This window comes from Anas acuta, chromosome 10 (genome assembly GCF_963932015.1).
Source record: "Anas acuta chromosome 10, bAnaAcu1.1, whole genome shotgun sequence".
Classification (NCBI taxonomy): domain Eukaryota; kingdom Metazoa; phylum Chordata; class Aves; order Anseriformes; family Anatidae; genus Anas; species Anas acuta.
Window position 1 is genome coordinate 12,281,414 of NC_088988.1, and position 15,645 is coordinate 12,297,058.

A 15,645-nucleotide genomic window follows, 5' to 3' on the forward strand; every position below is an offset into this window, starting at 1 on the left:
CACCCCAATTAAATGGCAGCCAAGCTGACCTAGGGCCCAAGGCTGCGTGCGGGGCGGTCTCTCGGAAAGCAGCGCAGCCAGGGGCCCATCTGTAATTAAATGGTGAAGGGGAACTAGTCAGTGAGCCTGGCACCTCACGCATCAGGTCTCTGCTTCCTCCTGCTGCAAGGCTCTGGTGCGAATAAAAAGGGCAGGTTAACCTGGGCACCCTGCCCTCCACACCATCTCCTGGCCGGGATTTGGCACCCCACAGATCCCCCATTTCTGCCTGGGTACAACAGTGGGAGCAGCGCCCCAGAGGGTTTCTGCCACGTGAGGGTTTGGGGCGGTTTAGTCGCCTTTGGTAAATCAGAGCTGGATTTGTGCTCCCCACATGGAGGTGGATTTGTAGACAAATCCAAGCTCAGTGAGGTAGCTGGTCGGCTTTCTTTGCTCTTTATTGCACGCTGTAATTTCCTGTTTGCTTCAAAAGCTATTTTTGCTAAGGAGAAAGAAAAAAAAAATCAAACATTTATAACCATTCTGTCTGTTCCTTAGGAGAAGAAAACAAAGATCAGAGCGAGCCTTTCAGAGGTCACCGGCTAATTCTGTTATTTAGCCACCGTGCCTTCCTCAGACAATGCAAGCCTCCTGCAGCAGGCCGGCTAATCTGCTTACTCAGCCGGCCCTTGCAGTCCAGGAAAACAAAAGCTCGTGTTCCTTGAGCGGTCAGCTCCCGGGAGCCAGCCCCCACATCACAGCACGCGAAAACATAGCACGTTTTGAGCCTGGGTATTTGCTTTCTGCTTTTTTTCCCCACCTTTGTGGGGGCACCTTCCCAAAGCTTTTGCTGGCTTTCTCCATAAGCAGGAGATACCCACTGAAAATATTCGCATATGCGTGCACGTATGCGGTAGGTGAGAAGGAATATCCTGACCCTGGGAGCTGGGGGGGTCTAAAAAAGCAGGCAGGACCACAAGCGTCCAGGAGAAATGCGGAGGGGGTGACCTCTGCACAGTGCTGCTTGCCAAAGCATGCCTAGCGGAGGTTTTTCAGGGCACCGCGTGGGCAGCTGTGAGCCCTGTGTTCGCCAGGCTGCCTGCGAGAGTCTCAGAGCAGCAAAACTGCCAGAGACCCACGCACAGCTCAAAAGCCAGCCCCCCTCCACGCTATCCAGGAGGCCAAAGCAAAGCTCTAAGGGCTCTCTGCCTTCAACAGCGAGGGCCCCAGGGGGATGAAAGTCGTGCACGGGCAGTGACAGCACAAACACAGCACACATGTCTGCAGAACCAAATTTCTAACAGGATCCCACAGCAAATGGAAGGGCACCCTGGCCTTCCCAAGCCCTTCTTCACAGCCGATCTCCCAGGCCCTGCCCGCAGGCTCGGGACTACCTGTGGCCTCCCCAGAGCATCCTCAGCTCCCTCCCTCTCCAGCTGACCCAATGCAAGTTTAATTTATTTACCTTCAGGGCAGCCTGGCTGTGTGGTGCTGGATGCCAGGAGAAAGTGAGGTAAGAGGAGCCTTTGTGGCTTCTTCAGGGATCTTTGCCTTCTCTGCAGCTGCGAGGAATAGCTCTGCGAGGAAGATCACAACTGGAGGATCTGGAGTTCTTGTGAAATCAAAGTCCCCGCGTGTCGGCATCCATCCTGGCTGTTTTTCAAGAGTCCTCAGGAGCAGCAGCCTGGCCACGCAGTCCTCCCAGGCAGGGAGTCCCCCAGTCCCGTCTGCTCCTCCAGGCAAAAGCAGAGAAATCTGAACCACGAAGAAGGGTGTGGATCACCCCACCCAGCTCCTGCTGGCTTGAAGATCCCACTGAGCTCGCCTGTCTTCAGCCTGTCCACACTGCAGCTCGCTCCCCTGCAGACCCGGGATGCGGGCACAGCCTCCTGGCCAGCCCAGCGGGTGACAGAGCCGCTGGAGAGGGAAGCTCGCTGCCCGCAGACAGCAAAGAGACACGGGCGAGCCGAGGAGCTGGCCCGACACACGCTGGAGGGGTGCAGCGCGAAGCACAAAGGCAGCAGCTCTCCCGTCCTGGCCGCTCTGCCCTGGAACGCAGCATGGGAACCACTGCCCAGCACAAATCTGTTCCTCATTATCCTCCCCGGCTGCTGACTGATGCCGGCTCAGTCACCAACAACGTGCCTTGCGGCCCCGGATGGCTCACGTCCATCGGCTGAGCGACTGCACGGGGCAGAGTGGGGCCAGGACTCACATCCACCCCTCTGGAGGTAATTCGGGAGTGACAATGAATCGTTGCCTTCAGCAGGCTTCGAGGAATGTCAGAGAGCAGGGATGGCTGCAGGGGAAAGGGGGTGCAGCGGTGGCACTGGAGCAGCAGGATGCTCCAGGTCTCATCGCAGGTAGTGCTGGTGGCCACCGAGTGATGGTGAGTTGCCACGGTGCTGTCCCCCATCAGGTCATTCCCAGATTTGGGCACCAAGAGCTTGGTAGGTCCATACAGTGAGAGATCTGACACTGAAGTCTGTCTGGCGTAGGTCCTTGGGTGGACGTGGGAAGCTCAAAAGGGTTGGGATGAGCTCCTCATGGAGGGGCAGCCTTTTCTTCACACACTTTTCCTCTCCTAAACCGGCCTCCAAGCAGTGAGGATCGGCAGGGTCATGCTGGACTGCTGCTTGGCCTGAAGAGCAGACGGTGTTAGGAGGTGGCTGTGCAACCCTCTGGCCAGGAGGCAGACATGGATAGGACAGGCAGATAGCTTGTCCCAAACAGGTAAAGGGGAAGTCAGCCCCTTGTATCAGCAGGATGTAGTGCCAAGCAGTCCTGCAGAGCAGAGGCAGCAGCCAGGGATCCTGTGACACAAATTGCACACCCCAGCACCTGGTAGAAACCCATTTTGTGAGCTTTAGAACAAAAGGAACCTCCTCATCGTCCCCATCCGTGTCCCACAACACAGACCAGGAGCACCCCATCACAGCACCTGGGCCTGTCCTGGCTGCTCAGCTGGCCAGGAGGCTGGGAGCTGGCTGCCTGGACACATGGACAGGAGCAGAAACAAGCAACGAGTGGGCTGATGTGTCTCCAAAATGTGTGCGCCCAGGTACGATCAGACTGAACACCTCTCCTGAATTCTCTGTTTGCCTTCCTGCTGTTCTCACGTCCGCGTGGCCAAAGCCTCTGCCATGATTTGCTGGAAAGCCAAGGGCAAAGTAGGAGGGGAGAAGCTGGACACCCACTGAGCTGCTCCCCACCATCATGAAAACATCACACCAGGAGTCAGGAGTGCTCTGGAGATGGAGCAGAATGAAGAAGCACGCGAGGTGGTGTGAGTCAACAGCACCTTTGCTGCAATGGAGAACGTGAAGTTGGCAGCTCAAGGAATGATTATTCCCCTCCATTTGGTGCCCGTGAGACAGCTGGATGCTAGCTGCAACTTGGGGCTCCCCAGAATAAGCGATCTATCTGCTCTGGCTGTATGTAAAAGCTGCCTGATGCTCCAACACACCTTGTGTGATGGCGAGGCTGTGATTCTGAGATGACTGCACGGAGCTGCTGCTCGGCTGACTTGGGAGCTGGCCACCGCCAGCCCATCGCCCACAGCCTGGCTCTTCCATCCCGCTGGGGCCCCGTTTCCAGCGCTGCCTTCCATCCTCTGCTGACTTCACAAGCACCACGGAGAAACTGGAGGAGCCGAGCCCTGGAGAAAGTAAATCACTGTGGAAAAAATGTGCAGCTCTAATGGCAGAGCGAGGAGAAGCCCGCGTGCAAAATGGTCTGCAGCAGGCAGACAGCTCCAGGATGGGGTTGCTTATAATAACAGTCGGAGGGTTGTGTGTTCTGGGCTACAGTCTGACAGGCAGCTAATTTGTTGTGCCTTACTCTGTCCTGGAGCAGCAGAGGTTTGGGCACATGTGCTCGTGGTTTGGCCTGGTTCTCGTGTTTTTCCACTGAAGCGCTTTGGTATTTTTAGGCTGGAAGAGACGGATCTGTGCTGCGCTGGGAGGCGCAGAGCAGCCCTGTGCAGGCAGGAGAGGGAAATACAGAGACTGGAGCATGAGAAGAAATACTGACACAACCCCCTGGGTGCAGCAGGAGCCACCAACCCTGGAAGGCGACCGAGTGGTCACAGCGTGGCTGGGGTTGAAGGAGAAAAGAGAGGGCTCCGAGCTCATGGGCTGCTGGCCTTTCCTTCGGACGTGCAGCCAGCAGATGGAGGGAGGATGGAAGCCAGCGCACGCAGCTCGGGCTGGGCTGGAGGAAGGGGTTCTCAGTGCTGCATGCGAGGCACTGATCCAAGCATTACAAGTTCCTGAGACCCAGAATACCCTGAAAAGTGATTTTACTTGCTCCAGCTGGGCACACTGAACCTGCAAGGCGGGCTGGAAGTGCAGAGAGCACAGGGATGTGGTGATGAGAACCCAGCCTGGAGCTGCAGGCGGCAAGATGCGCAGAGGTTCCCAGACAGCAGTGAGTCCAGACGGTGGCACCTGCTCCAACTCTGATTTATTGAACATTACAAAATACTCTGCATATATTTTCACATTAAAACAATATTCTTGCAAATAAGATAGTAAGTCTCGAGTCGTTTGTGGCGCCCATGGCTACATAAAACACTGACCCAGCTAGAGATTTAGTATGGCCCAATATCAGAAATCAAAACCGGAATAAGGCATACAAGAAATGCAAAACTATATAAAATCCTTTTAAAAACCTCATGCTCCAGCTGGTAGGACGGGTACTGAGCTCAGCCTTCGCTGAGCCTTGCTAGCAGTACCTGAGCTACACCATCGTGCCCGCCCTACGTTGGGCTCATTCACCCAGTGCATCTAAACATCCCCTTGGCACCTGCTGTCTCAGCACCCCCAGGTAGACGATCACACAGTTATTTGCTTGCTTTTGGCTTTTAACACCCCAAAAAAGAAGCATTCTGCACAAAGAGGACATCCCCAACCCTCCCACATTGCCTGGACCGTGGGGTCTCCTGCGCCCGGCTGTCCCGCTGAGCTCCGAGCTGTTCTCGGGGACTGATTCTTGTCCCTTGGGGTCACAGCAGGACAGGATCGCTGTGTGGGTCACCCGATCCCACCTCCCTCTCAGGAGGGACCCGGGGTGGCTGGGAGGCAGGTGTTGGGGACAGACTTTTGAAGATGCACTCAGCTTTTGCCCAGCTCCTGACCTACATTCACACCCACTGCTCACCCCCTCGTGCCGTGCCCGGCCCCAGGCAACTGGAGGGACTGGGATGCAGGCAGGATGAACACCAAGGATGCTGTGCAGGGCCGCTGCCTCCCCACAAAGCCAGAAAGCTGAACACGGCAGCTACGGGGAGCACATCCAGACAAGAGGTGTGAGGCTGGCACAGCCGGTGGGGTGCTGGAACAGTTCCTGTGCGTACGCAGCCCGGCTCCCGGTGGAGCCAAGCCCCAGGAGCGCTGCTCCTAGTCCTGAGAAAGTCATGGCTTTGCCTCCAGGGTGCCTCCAAAACCCAGGGGAGACACAGCTGCCCTGGAAAAGGAGTCAGTCTCTGGTCTCCCAGCTGAGGTCCGTGCATGCTCTGAGCAATCGGCCGCCTGGAAGCCGCCGGCTCGGTGCTGGGTGTGGGAGGAGTGTTGTGCACCAGCCTCCTCCACAGAGCCAAGAGCAGGCGCTCGCACCCACGAGCAGCCCCCAGCCAGGACCCCCACACCTCCAGGTGGCACAGCCGCAACAGCGTCAAGTCCGGCTGGGATCCCACCTCCGGGAGGAACATCTCCGGCCTCCCAGCACTGCGAGGATGCGAGAGGGAGACCAGAGAGGAAGAGCGAGGTCTGGGGGACTGTGCCTCCTCGGGAGGATGAGGCTGGGACCTGCTACGGCAGCATCGAGCCCGTTTCTCCACCACCAGGAGGTGATGGAGCTCATGCAGGTGATGGACCATCAGCAGCCCCAGGAGCACCGGGCTCTCGGCCGCTCCTGGAGTTAGAGGAGACACACACAAGCTTGACGAAGCGAGAGGGCAGAGCAATCGGTGGGTCTCAGCCTGCCCCCAGCCCCTGCCCTGTCCGTGGCACGGCTCAGATGTGGCTGGCCCTGCTGAACATCAGCCGCCGGGGCTCGGCGGGGGGCAGCGCCCTGCCCTGCTCCTCCGAGGCCATCAAAGGCTGCAGCTCCTGCTGCTCCACGCCGTCCGGGCTGCTGTCGCTCAGCGACCTGCCGCTCTTCGAGACGTGGCTGGGGAACTGGAAGCAGGAGATCTGCTCCGGCATCGCCTGGCTCGCCGACTGGGGCTGCTCCTCCAGCACAGGGCAGGCGAAGCGCCTGTGCTGAGGTCCCGTCTCGATGCCCGGCGGGGAGGCGATGCTCTCCAGGGAGGAGATGCTTTGGTTCCACGCTTTCTGCATATCCACTGGCACGATTTTGGTGGTCTCCGAGGAGACGTAAACAGCCAGGTCAGCCTGGTCTCCTTTCCACGGCAGCTCCTTCTCTGCCAAGGTGGGCGATGGCGGGATGATGCAGGGGCTGGGGCAGACGTCCAGGCTGCCTGGGGACACAGAAACAAGGAGAGTGGAGGATATTGTGTGGCTCCTGCCCTCTCCCTGAGCCCTGCAAGCAACGACTGCCACCAAATGGGAGCCTTCCCAGCTGGCCCAGGGGTGCAAGAGCCACCAGGGAGGCTCTGCTGTGCCTCCAGGGCCACGGAGAAGAGTGATTCTCCTATCCGTGCTCTGCTGACTTTGGTTTTGCACAGCCCAAGTCAGCTTTGCTCTGCAGGCAGAGGAAGGACGAGCTAGCCAAGCAGCTGCCCTGCTGCACGAGGGAGTGCTGGTGCCTACCAGGGGTGGCCTTTCCCTGCAGGACCTCATCGGTGGCTCGAGCGATGAACACGATCCCTTCGTCGTCCTCTCTTTCTGTCTCCGAGCTATCGCTCTCCTCCTCCTCGGAGCTGACCATCACCAGCACAGGAGCTGCAGCCAGACAGGGGGGTGCATGGGGACCGGGCACCCTGCAAACCGACCCCCTGCACCCACGGGAGAAGGACCTGGTGCCAGCACAACCCCGGTGCTGCTGTGCCTCCGAACTGGCAGTGGGCAGGCACAGCGTGCTGACCCCCTGCAGGACCTGGGGACATCGCCTGCCACCAGCCTCACCTGCCTCCTGCCAGGGGACACCTCTGTGCGTCCTCCCGTTGGGTGCGTCGCTGGTCAGAGAGATGTCCTTCTGCAGAGCGAGAGGGACCTGGCTGGGACCTGCCCTGTGCAAACCCCGGCGCTGTCCCCAGGTGGCCCTGAGCGTGCTTGGAAAAGAAACTTTCAGCTCCTCCAGGGCTCGGGACCACATGGGGCAGCTCTGGCATGATGGGGACACAGGGACATGCAGCACCCATGCAGGTCCCATGCCATCTGGGCACCCACGCAGGATGGAGATGAGGTGCTGGGGGGGGGACTCTGGAGATGCCCGTTGGCTCTGGAGATGCCGAAGCCCTGCAGCACCTCATCCACCCCCTGCAGGACCTCTCAGCGAGGCCAAACCTCACAGCTAGTAGGGGAGCAGCAGTTTGGGGACCGCTTGCCTTCTTCCTGCCCTTTTCCTTCAGCCTGGCTTTGCTCTTGGAGGAGCAGATGTTGTGCTTGGTGGACTTGAAGGTCTCCAGGCGCCTCTTCATGTTCTGCCGGAAGATTTCTTTATCTTGGCGCTCTTGTTTATCTGGAGAGATGAAGTGACGGCTGTAGCTGGCCTTGTACTGGCCGAGGGAGAGGCAAAGAGACACAGGATGAGCAGCTGGCCCCACGCAGCATCCTCCATCCCCGCTCCTGCTGCGGGCGCCGTGGCCGGGGAGCGCTCACCCGCCTGCGGGGCTTGTAGAGGCTCCCTCGCAGCACATGGTGCATCGCGGCGTCCTCCTTGTCCCTCCGGCTCCGCACCGTGTCGATCACCTGCAGGTCCAGGCAGGCACCACTGCCGCTCTCCCTCCTAGGGGAGACAGAGCATCCCGATGGATTGAGCCTTCTCCGGAGAAGGGGGAGGCTGCAGGGGTCCTGCGAGCGCCGCCCGGGGGCTGGGGTTCGAGGGGGGAGCTCGTACTCACAGCAGGTTTGTGACCGATGACTCCGACATGGACGTGCGGCTGGGCATGGAGGGCAGCGCCAGCTTGGCAGCCGACAGCACGTGGCCACCCTGGGGGGGACAGGGATGGGCTGGGGGGGGTGAGCCCACCGCCACGGGCAGCCCGTGGGGACCGCCACGCTGCCAGCCCCCTGCCCAGATCCCGCCGTGTGCCCCCACCTGGTCCACGAAGCTGATGGCATCGCGGATGTTCAGCTTGTAGTAGACGTCCCAGATCTCGTCCCGCAGCCTGTAGGCAGATTTCCTCATCAGGAGCTGGCTCAGGTACTTCTTGTCGAACTGCTCCCACCTGGGGCGAAACGGAGACACGGGCGGTGGAGCACCCACAGCGGGCAGATGGGCTCGATGGCCGGGGGACTTCTGCCCGTGCAAGGCCACGAGTGTTCAAAACATGGTGAGAGCAGGCTGGGCACGCAGGAGCCGGCTGTGCCCAGGGACACACAGACAGAGAAGGGTAGGAGGGGACGGGACACGCTGCCACTTTGTCCCCACGCCAAGGAGAACCTGGAGACCAGCTGGGAGCAGGGCAGGAGCTGGTGCAGCTGCCCAGCTGGAGCTTCCCCTCCAGGAAGCAGGCTCTCTGCATCCTTTTCCTGTTGTGACACCGCAGATAAACACTACCAGGGTTTAACAGCCCCCTCCTCGGTGTCCTCCCTCCTTTGTGGCCACCATGGTCCCGCAGCAGCCTCTCCACCCCCTCCACCTGATGGCCAGCGGAGCAAGACACTCACTTGTCCCTCCAGTAGTGGTAGCCGTGGTGTCCCACGATGTCCTCCACCGCCGCCAGGATGTGGTCAAAGGCCTTGAGGGAGGAAAAAAGGGTGAGAGAGGTGCAGAGAGACCCAGGGCTGAGCACACCCAGCCAAGCCGAGGCCACGCATCGCTCTCGCCCTGTCCGGGCAGTGTGGGGGGCACCTACGTGCTCGTGCAGCTCCTCGTTCAGCGTGGGCTTGTGGTGGTCGCTGCGCTTCACCTTCAGCCACGTCACCAGGGGCTTGATGGTGAGGCCCTGGAATGGCAGGAGAGGGCAAGGGAAAGACTGGGAGGGCGAGAGGGTGCACGGCTGGGGCACGGGAGCAGAAGCAGCATGAAGTGACCGGGGACAGTGGCTGCGACAGCCGCGTGCACCACAACCAACCCGACCTGCTGTGCTTTGCACCTGGCTGATGGCCACCCTGGGGACCTGAAACCTGGAGGCTGTGTCCCACAGAGTGCCCCTCCAGACCCCCAACCCCAACCACATCCATCCCTCCATCCATCCATCCATCCATCCATCCATCCATCCATCCATCCATCCATCCATCCATCCCTCCATCCATCCATCCATCCATCCATCCATCCATCCCTCCATCCATCCATCCATCCATCCATCCATCCATCCATCCATCCATCCATGGTGCGGCTCCCCGTGGGCAGGGGGTGCCCGTCCTCACCTGCACGATGACCGTGAAGAACACCACCACGATGGTCGTTGCCACGAAGTAGTCCTTGGCTTTCACCTTGTCCCTGTCCAGCAGGATGACCAGGGCGAAGGCGACGGCTCCACGGAGGCCGCCGTATGACATGACCACCTGGTCGATCCTGTCCAGGGGGATGAGGCGAAAGCGATTGAGCACGTAGGTCTGGAGGACAACACCTGGGGAGAAGCAGGACATGAGCCTAGGACACGGGCTTGCTCCTGGAGATGGGGTACCCCTCTTTGGGATGAAAATGCTGGCCCAGCAGGACTGACTGACCCACAGCTCTGAAGAGCAGGATAAATAACAGGGTGCCCAGCACCAGTGCCGTGTCCCACGCCCACTTGGAGGTGTCCACAGCCGACATGCCCAGAAACATGAAGATGATGGTCTCTGAGCTGCTGGCCAGCGTCTTCATGGTGTACTTGACGGTGGTGCGGGACTTCTGCGAGATGTTGGCTTCCACGTACTTCTTGCAGCAGATCCCACAGAAGGTGACTCTGCAGAGGGGCAGAAGGAGCTGTCACGACCCCGTGGTGGGATGAGGAGTGGGTCTGGCCGCTTCTCAGAGCTTCAGCTTTGTTCTCCCAGCCCCCGGTACTCACGCCAGGATGGCGGAGAGCGAGACCATCTCAGCAGCCAGGTACGCGACGTAGGCCAGGAGGAAGACGAAGAGCGGCTCGATGATGCGCACGCGCTTGGTGAAGCGCGTGATCAGGGCCAGGAGGAAGGCGAAGAGCAGCCCCACGGCCGTGCCCCCCAGGCTCACCAGGAAGAAGGAGGCTGGGGGAAAGAAGCTGGATCGCACCCTTGGGGCACGCTCCCACCTGCGTCCCCACCAGAGCATCCCCTGAGGATGGGTGATGGCTGGGACAGGCTCAGCACCAGCCCACGGTACAACTCGTCCCCGTGCCCCAATGCCAGAGGAAGAGGTGGAGGGGCTGGTGGGGCTCATACTCACCTACCCCCTTCACGTAGTCCGTGGCATGGATGTGCTCCGGGCCCAGCTCCACGAAAGAGTTGAAGACCTTGTAGAGCACCTGCAGGGAACGCAACGTCCTTTGGGGATGTCACCCAGCCTGGGGGATCCCCGTGGGCTGGGACATCTTTCACTACACCTGGTTGCACAAAGCCACGTCCAACCTGACACCGAACCCCTCCAGGGATGGGGCACCCACAGCTCCACCGGGCAGCCCGTGCCGGTGCCTCGCCACCCTCATCGTCATCAGGACGTTGGGGTCCCCCCTAGCTCCAACTCACCACGGTGACGGCGTCGTTCAGGAGGGACTCGCCGAACACGATGATGAAGAGGGTCTCATTCACGTGGACCTCTTCAAAAACAGCCAGCACTGCCACCGGGTCCACAGCCGAGATGAGGCTGCCGAAGAGCAGGAAATCCATCAGCCCGGCTTCCACGCCTGGATCTGCTGGGACAGACGGATGGAGATGAGGCAGAGCATCCTCCCCAGAGCCCCTCTCAGTGGATAAGGTAAGGGTCAGGCCTGTCCCCTGTCTGCTCCTGGTGTCTCATCTGCCTCCCTGAGCTCTGAGGCCTCCCCGAGGGGCTGTGGGGCTTGGCTCGTGAGGGGAACGGGGCTTAGCCATCCCCTTCGGTCGTTCCTCCGGGCTCAGAAGGGCTCAGAGGATGGCCTGGGCCAGCCAGGGCCAGCAGCTCCAGCCGAGGACAGGGAACACGGCAGTGAGCCAGCAAAGCTAGCCAAGGTCGGCGACAAAAATAGCAAAGACATGAGTCAGCCCAGCGCTGAGCAGGTCCCGTTCATCCTCCACGCTCGCTGGTCCTGCCAGAACATCGCTCCCAAGCGCTGGGATCCACGCCAGGGCCGGGCAACGGGCTGTAAATTCAGGGTGCCTTGCATCCTCCCACCCGAATTTTGGGGATGTAGCCCATGCCAAGCAGCCCTCAGCACCCACCCATGAGCCCGGCCTGGTGCAGCCCCCAGAGCGCAGTGCCGGTGGTGAAGGAGTTCCAGAGCGTGCCCACCACCGCGTAGGTGAGGATGGCGCCGATGTTGTCGAAGAACAGCCGGCTGGGCATGAAGTAGCCCGAGTCGAGGACGATGGGGGGCAGGAGGAAGAGGAAGAACATGTTGGGCTCCAGCTGGTACTTGGCTTTCTTGGCCACGGCCAACACGATGCCCCCCAGGCCCAGCCCCAGCAGGATGAGGAGGCAGCTCTCCGGCACGACGGACGTCACCTTCCTGGACAGGTGGAAAACTAAAAGGAAAGGAAGAATGGGAACATCAGCCAAAGGAGCGCACGGACAGAGCATCCTGGACTCACAGGAGCCACAAAAGGGTTGGCTGGTGCATGAGGGACCCCAGGGTGGGGACAACGGAGCACCTAAGGACGCTTTGTGGCCACGTGTGAGCAGAAGACCTTCCAGTTAGCTGGCCACAGGAAACCCCCAGGTCAGCACTGCAGGTCCCTGGCTCCCTCTGCTCCCCAGCCACTGCCAAACAAGCCAAGCAGCTGTGTATTTCGCTTTTTTGGCCTCTGGTATCTGTGCTTAAAGGAGAACAGCCTCACAGAGCATGCTCACGGTGTCGCAAGCAGCGCTGGCTGCTGCTCAGGCATCCTGCTCCCAGGGACGCGTTACCCCTCTCGGAGACGGGGATGCTCGGCCCCGGTGACGGGGTGACCTTGTTTGCAGCCGGCTGAGCACACAAGTGGAGCAGCACAAAAACCCCTGCAGCCTCCTTGCCAGAGCACCGGGTAACCTGCCTGCATGCAGAAACGAGGCGCGTGAGAGCTGCGCCGCCGGAGCTGCTTCCAGTAATCAGCTTATTCCGTCTGAGGTTCGGAGCAGACCTTAAACTGCCACGAAATGGGAAGTGTTTTTTTGGAGCAAGCAGATCACGCCTTCGTATTCACGTATCAGCTCTGCAGCAATGAGCCTGACGGCAGGCACAAGCCCAGGGATGTCACTCCAGCCAGCACAGGGGACCTGCCTTGTCCCCACGGGGGTCCTGAGTAAACCCAAATTGTTCCAGCTTCTTGGCGACCCCAGGACCAGCCCCCTGTCCTTCTCCCTGACCAGCAGGTACAAGGGACACCAGAGCCTCCAAACCATCACTCAGCTGCATGCCCAGCCCTGCTGCCACCCCAGACCCCAGTCCCTGAAGCTCTCTGGCTGGCTGAGAGGTGCGCGTGGCTTGTGCCAAGTCACCCACCAGAAGGAAAGCTGTGCTGTGGTCCCACACCAACCCTACAACACAGCTGCTCCTCTCCTTGGGAACGCCCATGGATGGACCACAGGTCTACCTAGCCCAGGGTCTTGTCTAGTGGAGAAAAAGCTCCTCTAAAGGAGCTCAGCTTCCATGTCTCTGCTGCTCGTGCCCTCTGCTCTGAATGCCTCCCGGTCCTGCTCCATCCTGCCTGGGGCCAGTCCTGGTGTCCCTGAGATGCGGACACCTTGAGCACCGAGGTCAGGGCCTCCTGATGCTCCTTACTCCTTCCCTAACACCTCCTGGTGAATCTGCATTCCTGCACTGAAGCGGGGCCCTGAGTTAGATGAGATAATTCAACATCTGAGATCTACTTCCTAAGCAGAAACAACAGCTCGGAGCCCTCCACCAGCCATGCGGGACGAGGGCTGTTCCTCTCGCTGACACCTTCGCAGCGACCTGCAAACCTCCTGGGCACAGCCACCCCGGGGAGCCCCGGCACTGCCCCAGGAGGGGCAGAGTGGTGGTACTGGGATGGTGCTGAGATGGGGACCCTCCAGGCACAGCCAGCAGAGCTCTGCAAACCTCTATTCACCTTCCACACACAGTAGACTGCCCCGGCTGGCCGGAGAGCTGCAGAGATGCCGTGGGGACATGGGAGGGCTTGCAGCTGCCACCAGTCCCTCTGCCCCCAAGTGCCAAAATAACAGGCAAAGAAGGGAGCAGCATCGGTGGGAGAAACCCTGCCTGCACAGCCGGGGCACGGGAATGCTGGAGGCTTCATTTGCTCTGCACGCTGCCGCCCTCACAAGCGAATCCCAGCACACGAGCTCCTCTGCAGCACGGGCGCAGCGAGCGGGGACGGGTGGCAGGAGCTCTAATTTTACACCCGCTAGTCAAGAATTTCAGCATTAACGTTCCCACAGCAACGGTAACTTAGCCACATGTGAATTAACTTCGGAGCCATAATCCGCGCTGCTCGAGAAATCCACAGCACGGGATGTGCCAGCGGGAGGACTCGGGGACAAACCCTGCTCCATCCCTGCAGCGCCCGGGCTGCCAGCGGGGATGGACAGGAAACCAGTAAGAGATGCTTGTGCTGGAAGCACTGGGGCTGAGGGACCACGTGCTGCAAGGAGAAGAGGTGGCGACCTGCAGAAATGCTGCTGGGTGGAAAAATGCCCGTTTGCTGCCAACCCGTAGGGGCCCAGCAGCACTTTCCATGGGTGCAGAGCAGTTTGGGGCGCGATGCTTATCACCATTTCCTCCTTTCGCTCTTTCCCCAGAGCAAACAGAGCTAGAGAGGCCGCAAAGCCCGGATGACGCCTCGCTGTGCAGGAAGGCAACACCCAAAGCGGTTTTCTCCGCCCCGGGCATTTGCTCTCTGCTGGCTCGGGGCATCCCAGCATCGTGACGGCTTCCAAGAACAAGAGCCTCCAGTGTCACTTCCCCACCACACGGAGCCGGGGCCGCTTCCTCCCCTGCAGTCACAGGGCTGTGAGCTGGCAGCCCAGCACCGCAGCGGCTCTTCCGCACCAGCCCGCGCCCTGCACCCAGGGGACCCTCGTCCCCACGTCCCCAACCTCCTTCAGAACCCACCAAGGCACTCTGGGGACAGCAGGTGCCACCTCAGGGGGGTTGGTGGCCCTCCTTGCTGCTGGCTAGGAGCACAGGGGGGGATGTGACAGCCTGGAGCTGTGGGACACCCGGCTGGCGTGTCACCACGGCCACCAAGCAGGGGATGGCAGTGCCCACCGAGGGCGTATGGGGTGGCAGCAGCTCGGCTCGTGGCATGGGGAGGGGAAGGCATTAAGGGAAGTCCAAAGAGAGCTTGCTTTTAGATGTCTGAAAAGAAGAAGCAGAGCGAGGACTGCTTTCTCTGCTCTTCTGCAGGAGAGGCGCGCTCAGCAGCTGGAGATGGCACAGCCACCGGCAGAGGGTTGTATTTTTAAGCTCATGGCGTGCCTTAATTTATTCCTTGCGGAGCTTTAGCTCTTCCCTGCAAGAAGGCCGCAGGAGGAGAGGAGCGTGAGGTCGAAACCCATGGTTTTGGTGATGCTGGGGGCAGCCAGAGGCCGGCTGGCGGTGACAGCTACGGTCTGCCCTGCGCCCTGGGAGCTCCCACTGGTGCCCAGCTGCCCAGAGACCTCCGTGCCCAGCTCCCAGCCCACATTTCCTCCTGATGCCAGAGCCAGCACCAAACTCAGAGTGTGCCCACTCCCCATACTCCCTCCTACGGCTGTGCCCCGAGGAGGACACCCGTGCCCAAGGTCACCAGTTTGCCCCTGGAGCCCACTCAGTGCCCACCAAGCCCACGGAGCTCCGGAGTGACCCGGCACCTCCAAACCCATCCCGGTGCCGGGGACGTGGCCTCGCTCCCAGCCCCACCAGCAGCCTCCCAGCCCCACCGCACCTCCCAGCTGGTGGCTCCCCGTTGCTGTGCGACCCTCTCCGTCCCCCATCATCACACCCTCCGTGGGCCACCACCGTGCCCTGTGCCATCGCAGGGCGACGAGCATCACCCCCTCGTCCCTGTGCCCCCCGCGGCCACCCCCTCTCGCCCCGGGACCCCCGGAGCCGCCTCCCTCGGTGCGCAGCCGGTGAGCGGAGCTCGGGGACCGCGGGGCCGGCACTCACCGATTTTGGCCAAGCTGGCCACCAGGATCCAGGCGGCCACCAGGCACGGCACCTGCACCTCCTTCCACTGCCACCGCAGCAGCTCGGCCCCCGCCGGGGGAGTGGCGGGGCCGGGGGAGGCCGTGGGGCCGGCCGGGAGATGCATGGCCCCGGCGCTCCGCCGCTCCGCCGCGATGCCGGCCCCGCCGCGACGTCACCGGCAACGGAGGGGGACAGAGCCCGGCCCCCCCCGCCGCCCCCGGGACCGCCCAGCCCCGCCCCGGTGCCGCCCCCCCCCTCCCCTCCCCGCCCCGGTCCCCCCCTCGCACCCCTCGGTGCCCCCG

General features: G+C 61.1%; 1 protein-coding gene across 3 annotated transcripts; it reads right to left on the reverse strand.

The window, feature by feature from the left end:
* Positions 1 to 4,426: 4,426 nt before the first annotated feature.
* SLC9A5 (solute carrier family 9 member A5) lies at positions 4,427 to 15,533 on the reverse strand. Of its 3 annotated transcripts, XM_068693705.1 has the most exons (16): positions 15,323 to 15,531; positions 11,433 to 11,735; positions 10,761 to 10,924; positions 10,462 to 10,540; positions 10,106 to 10,283; positions 9,780 to 10,000; positions 9,477 to 9,679; positions 8,963 to 9,052; positions 8,775 to 8,845; positions 8,203 to 8,332; positions 8,006 to 8,094; positions 7,764 to 7,890; positions 7,490 to 7,660; positions 7,068 to 7,137; positions 6,753 to 6,884; positions 4,427 to 6,460 (listed from the first exon to the last, which is right to left on the reverse strand). In XM_068693705.1, exons 1-16 carry the CDS (start codon positions 15,465 to 15,467, stop codon positions 5,994 to 5,996), a joined length of 2,640 nt encoding a protein of 879 aa, XP_068549806.1. In that variant the 5' UTR covers positions 15,468 to 15,531; the 3' UTR covers positions 4,427 to 5,993. The 3 variants fall into 3 exon arrangements, with proteins under 3 accessions (XP_068549806.1, XP_068549805.1, XP_068549807.1); XM_068693704.1 differs by having other exon boundaries at positions 8,006 to 8,332; positions 15,323 to 15,533; XM_068693706.1 differs by lacking the exons at positions 10,761 to 10,924; positions 11,433 to 11,735; positions 15,323 to 15,531 and having other exon boundaries at positions 10,466 to 10,535.
* Between the last annotated feature and the right edge of the window lie 112 nt (positions 15,534 to 15,645).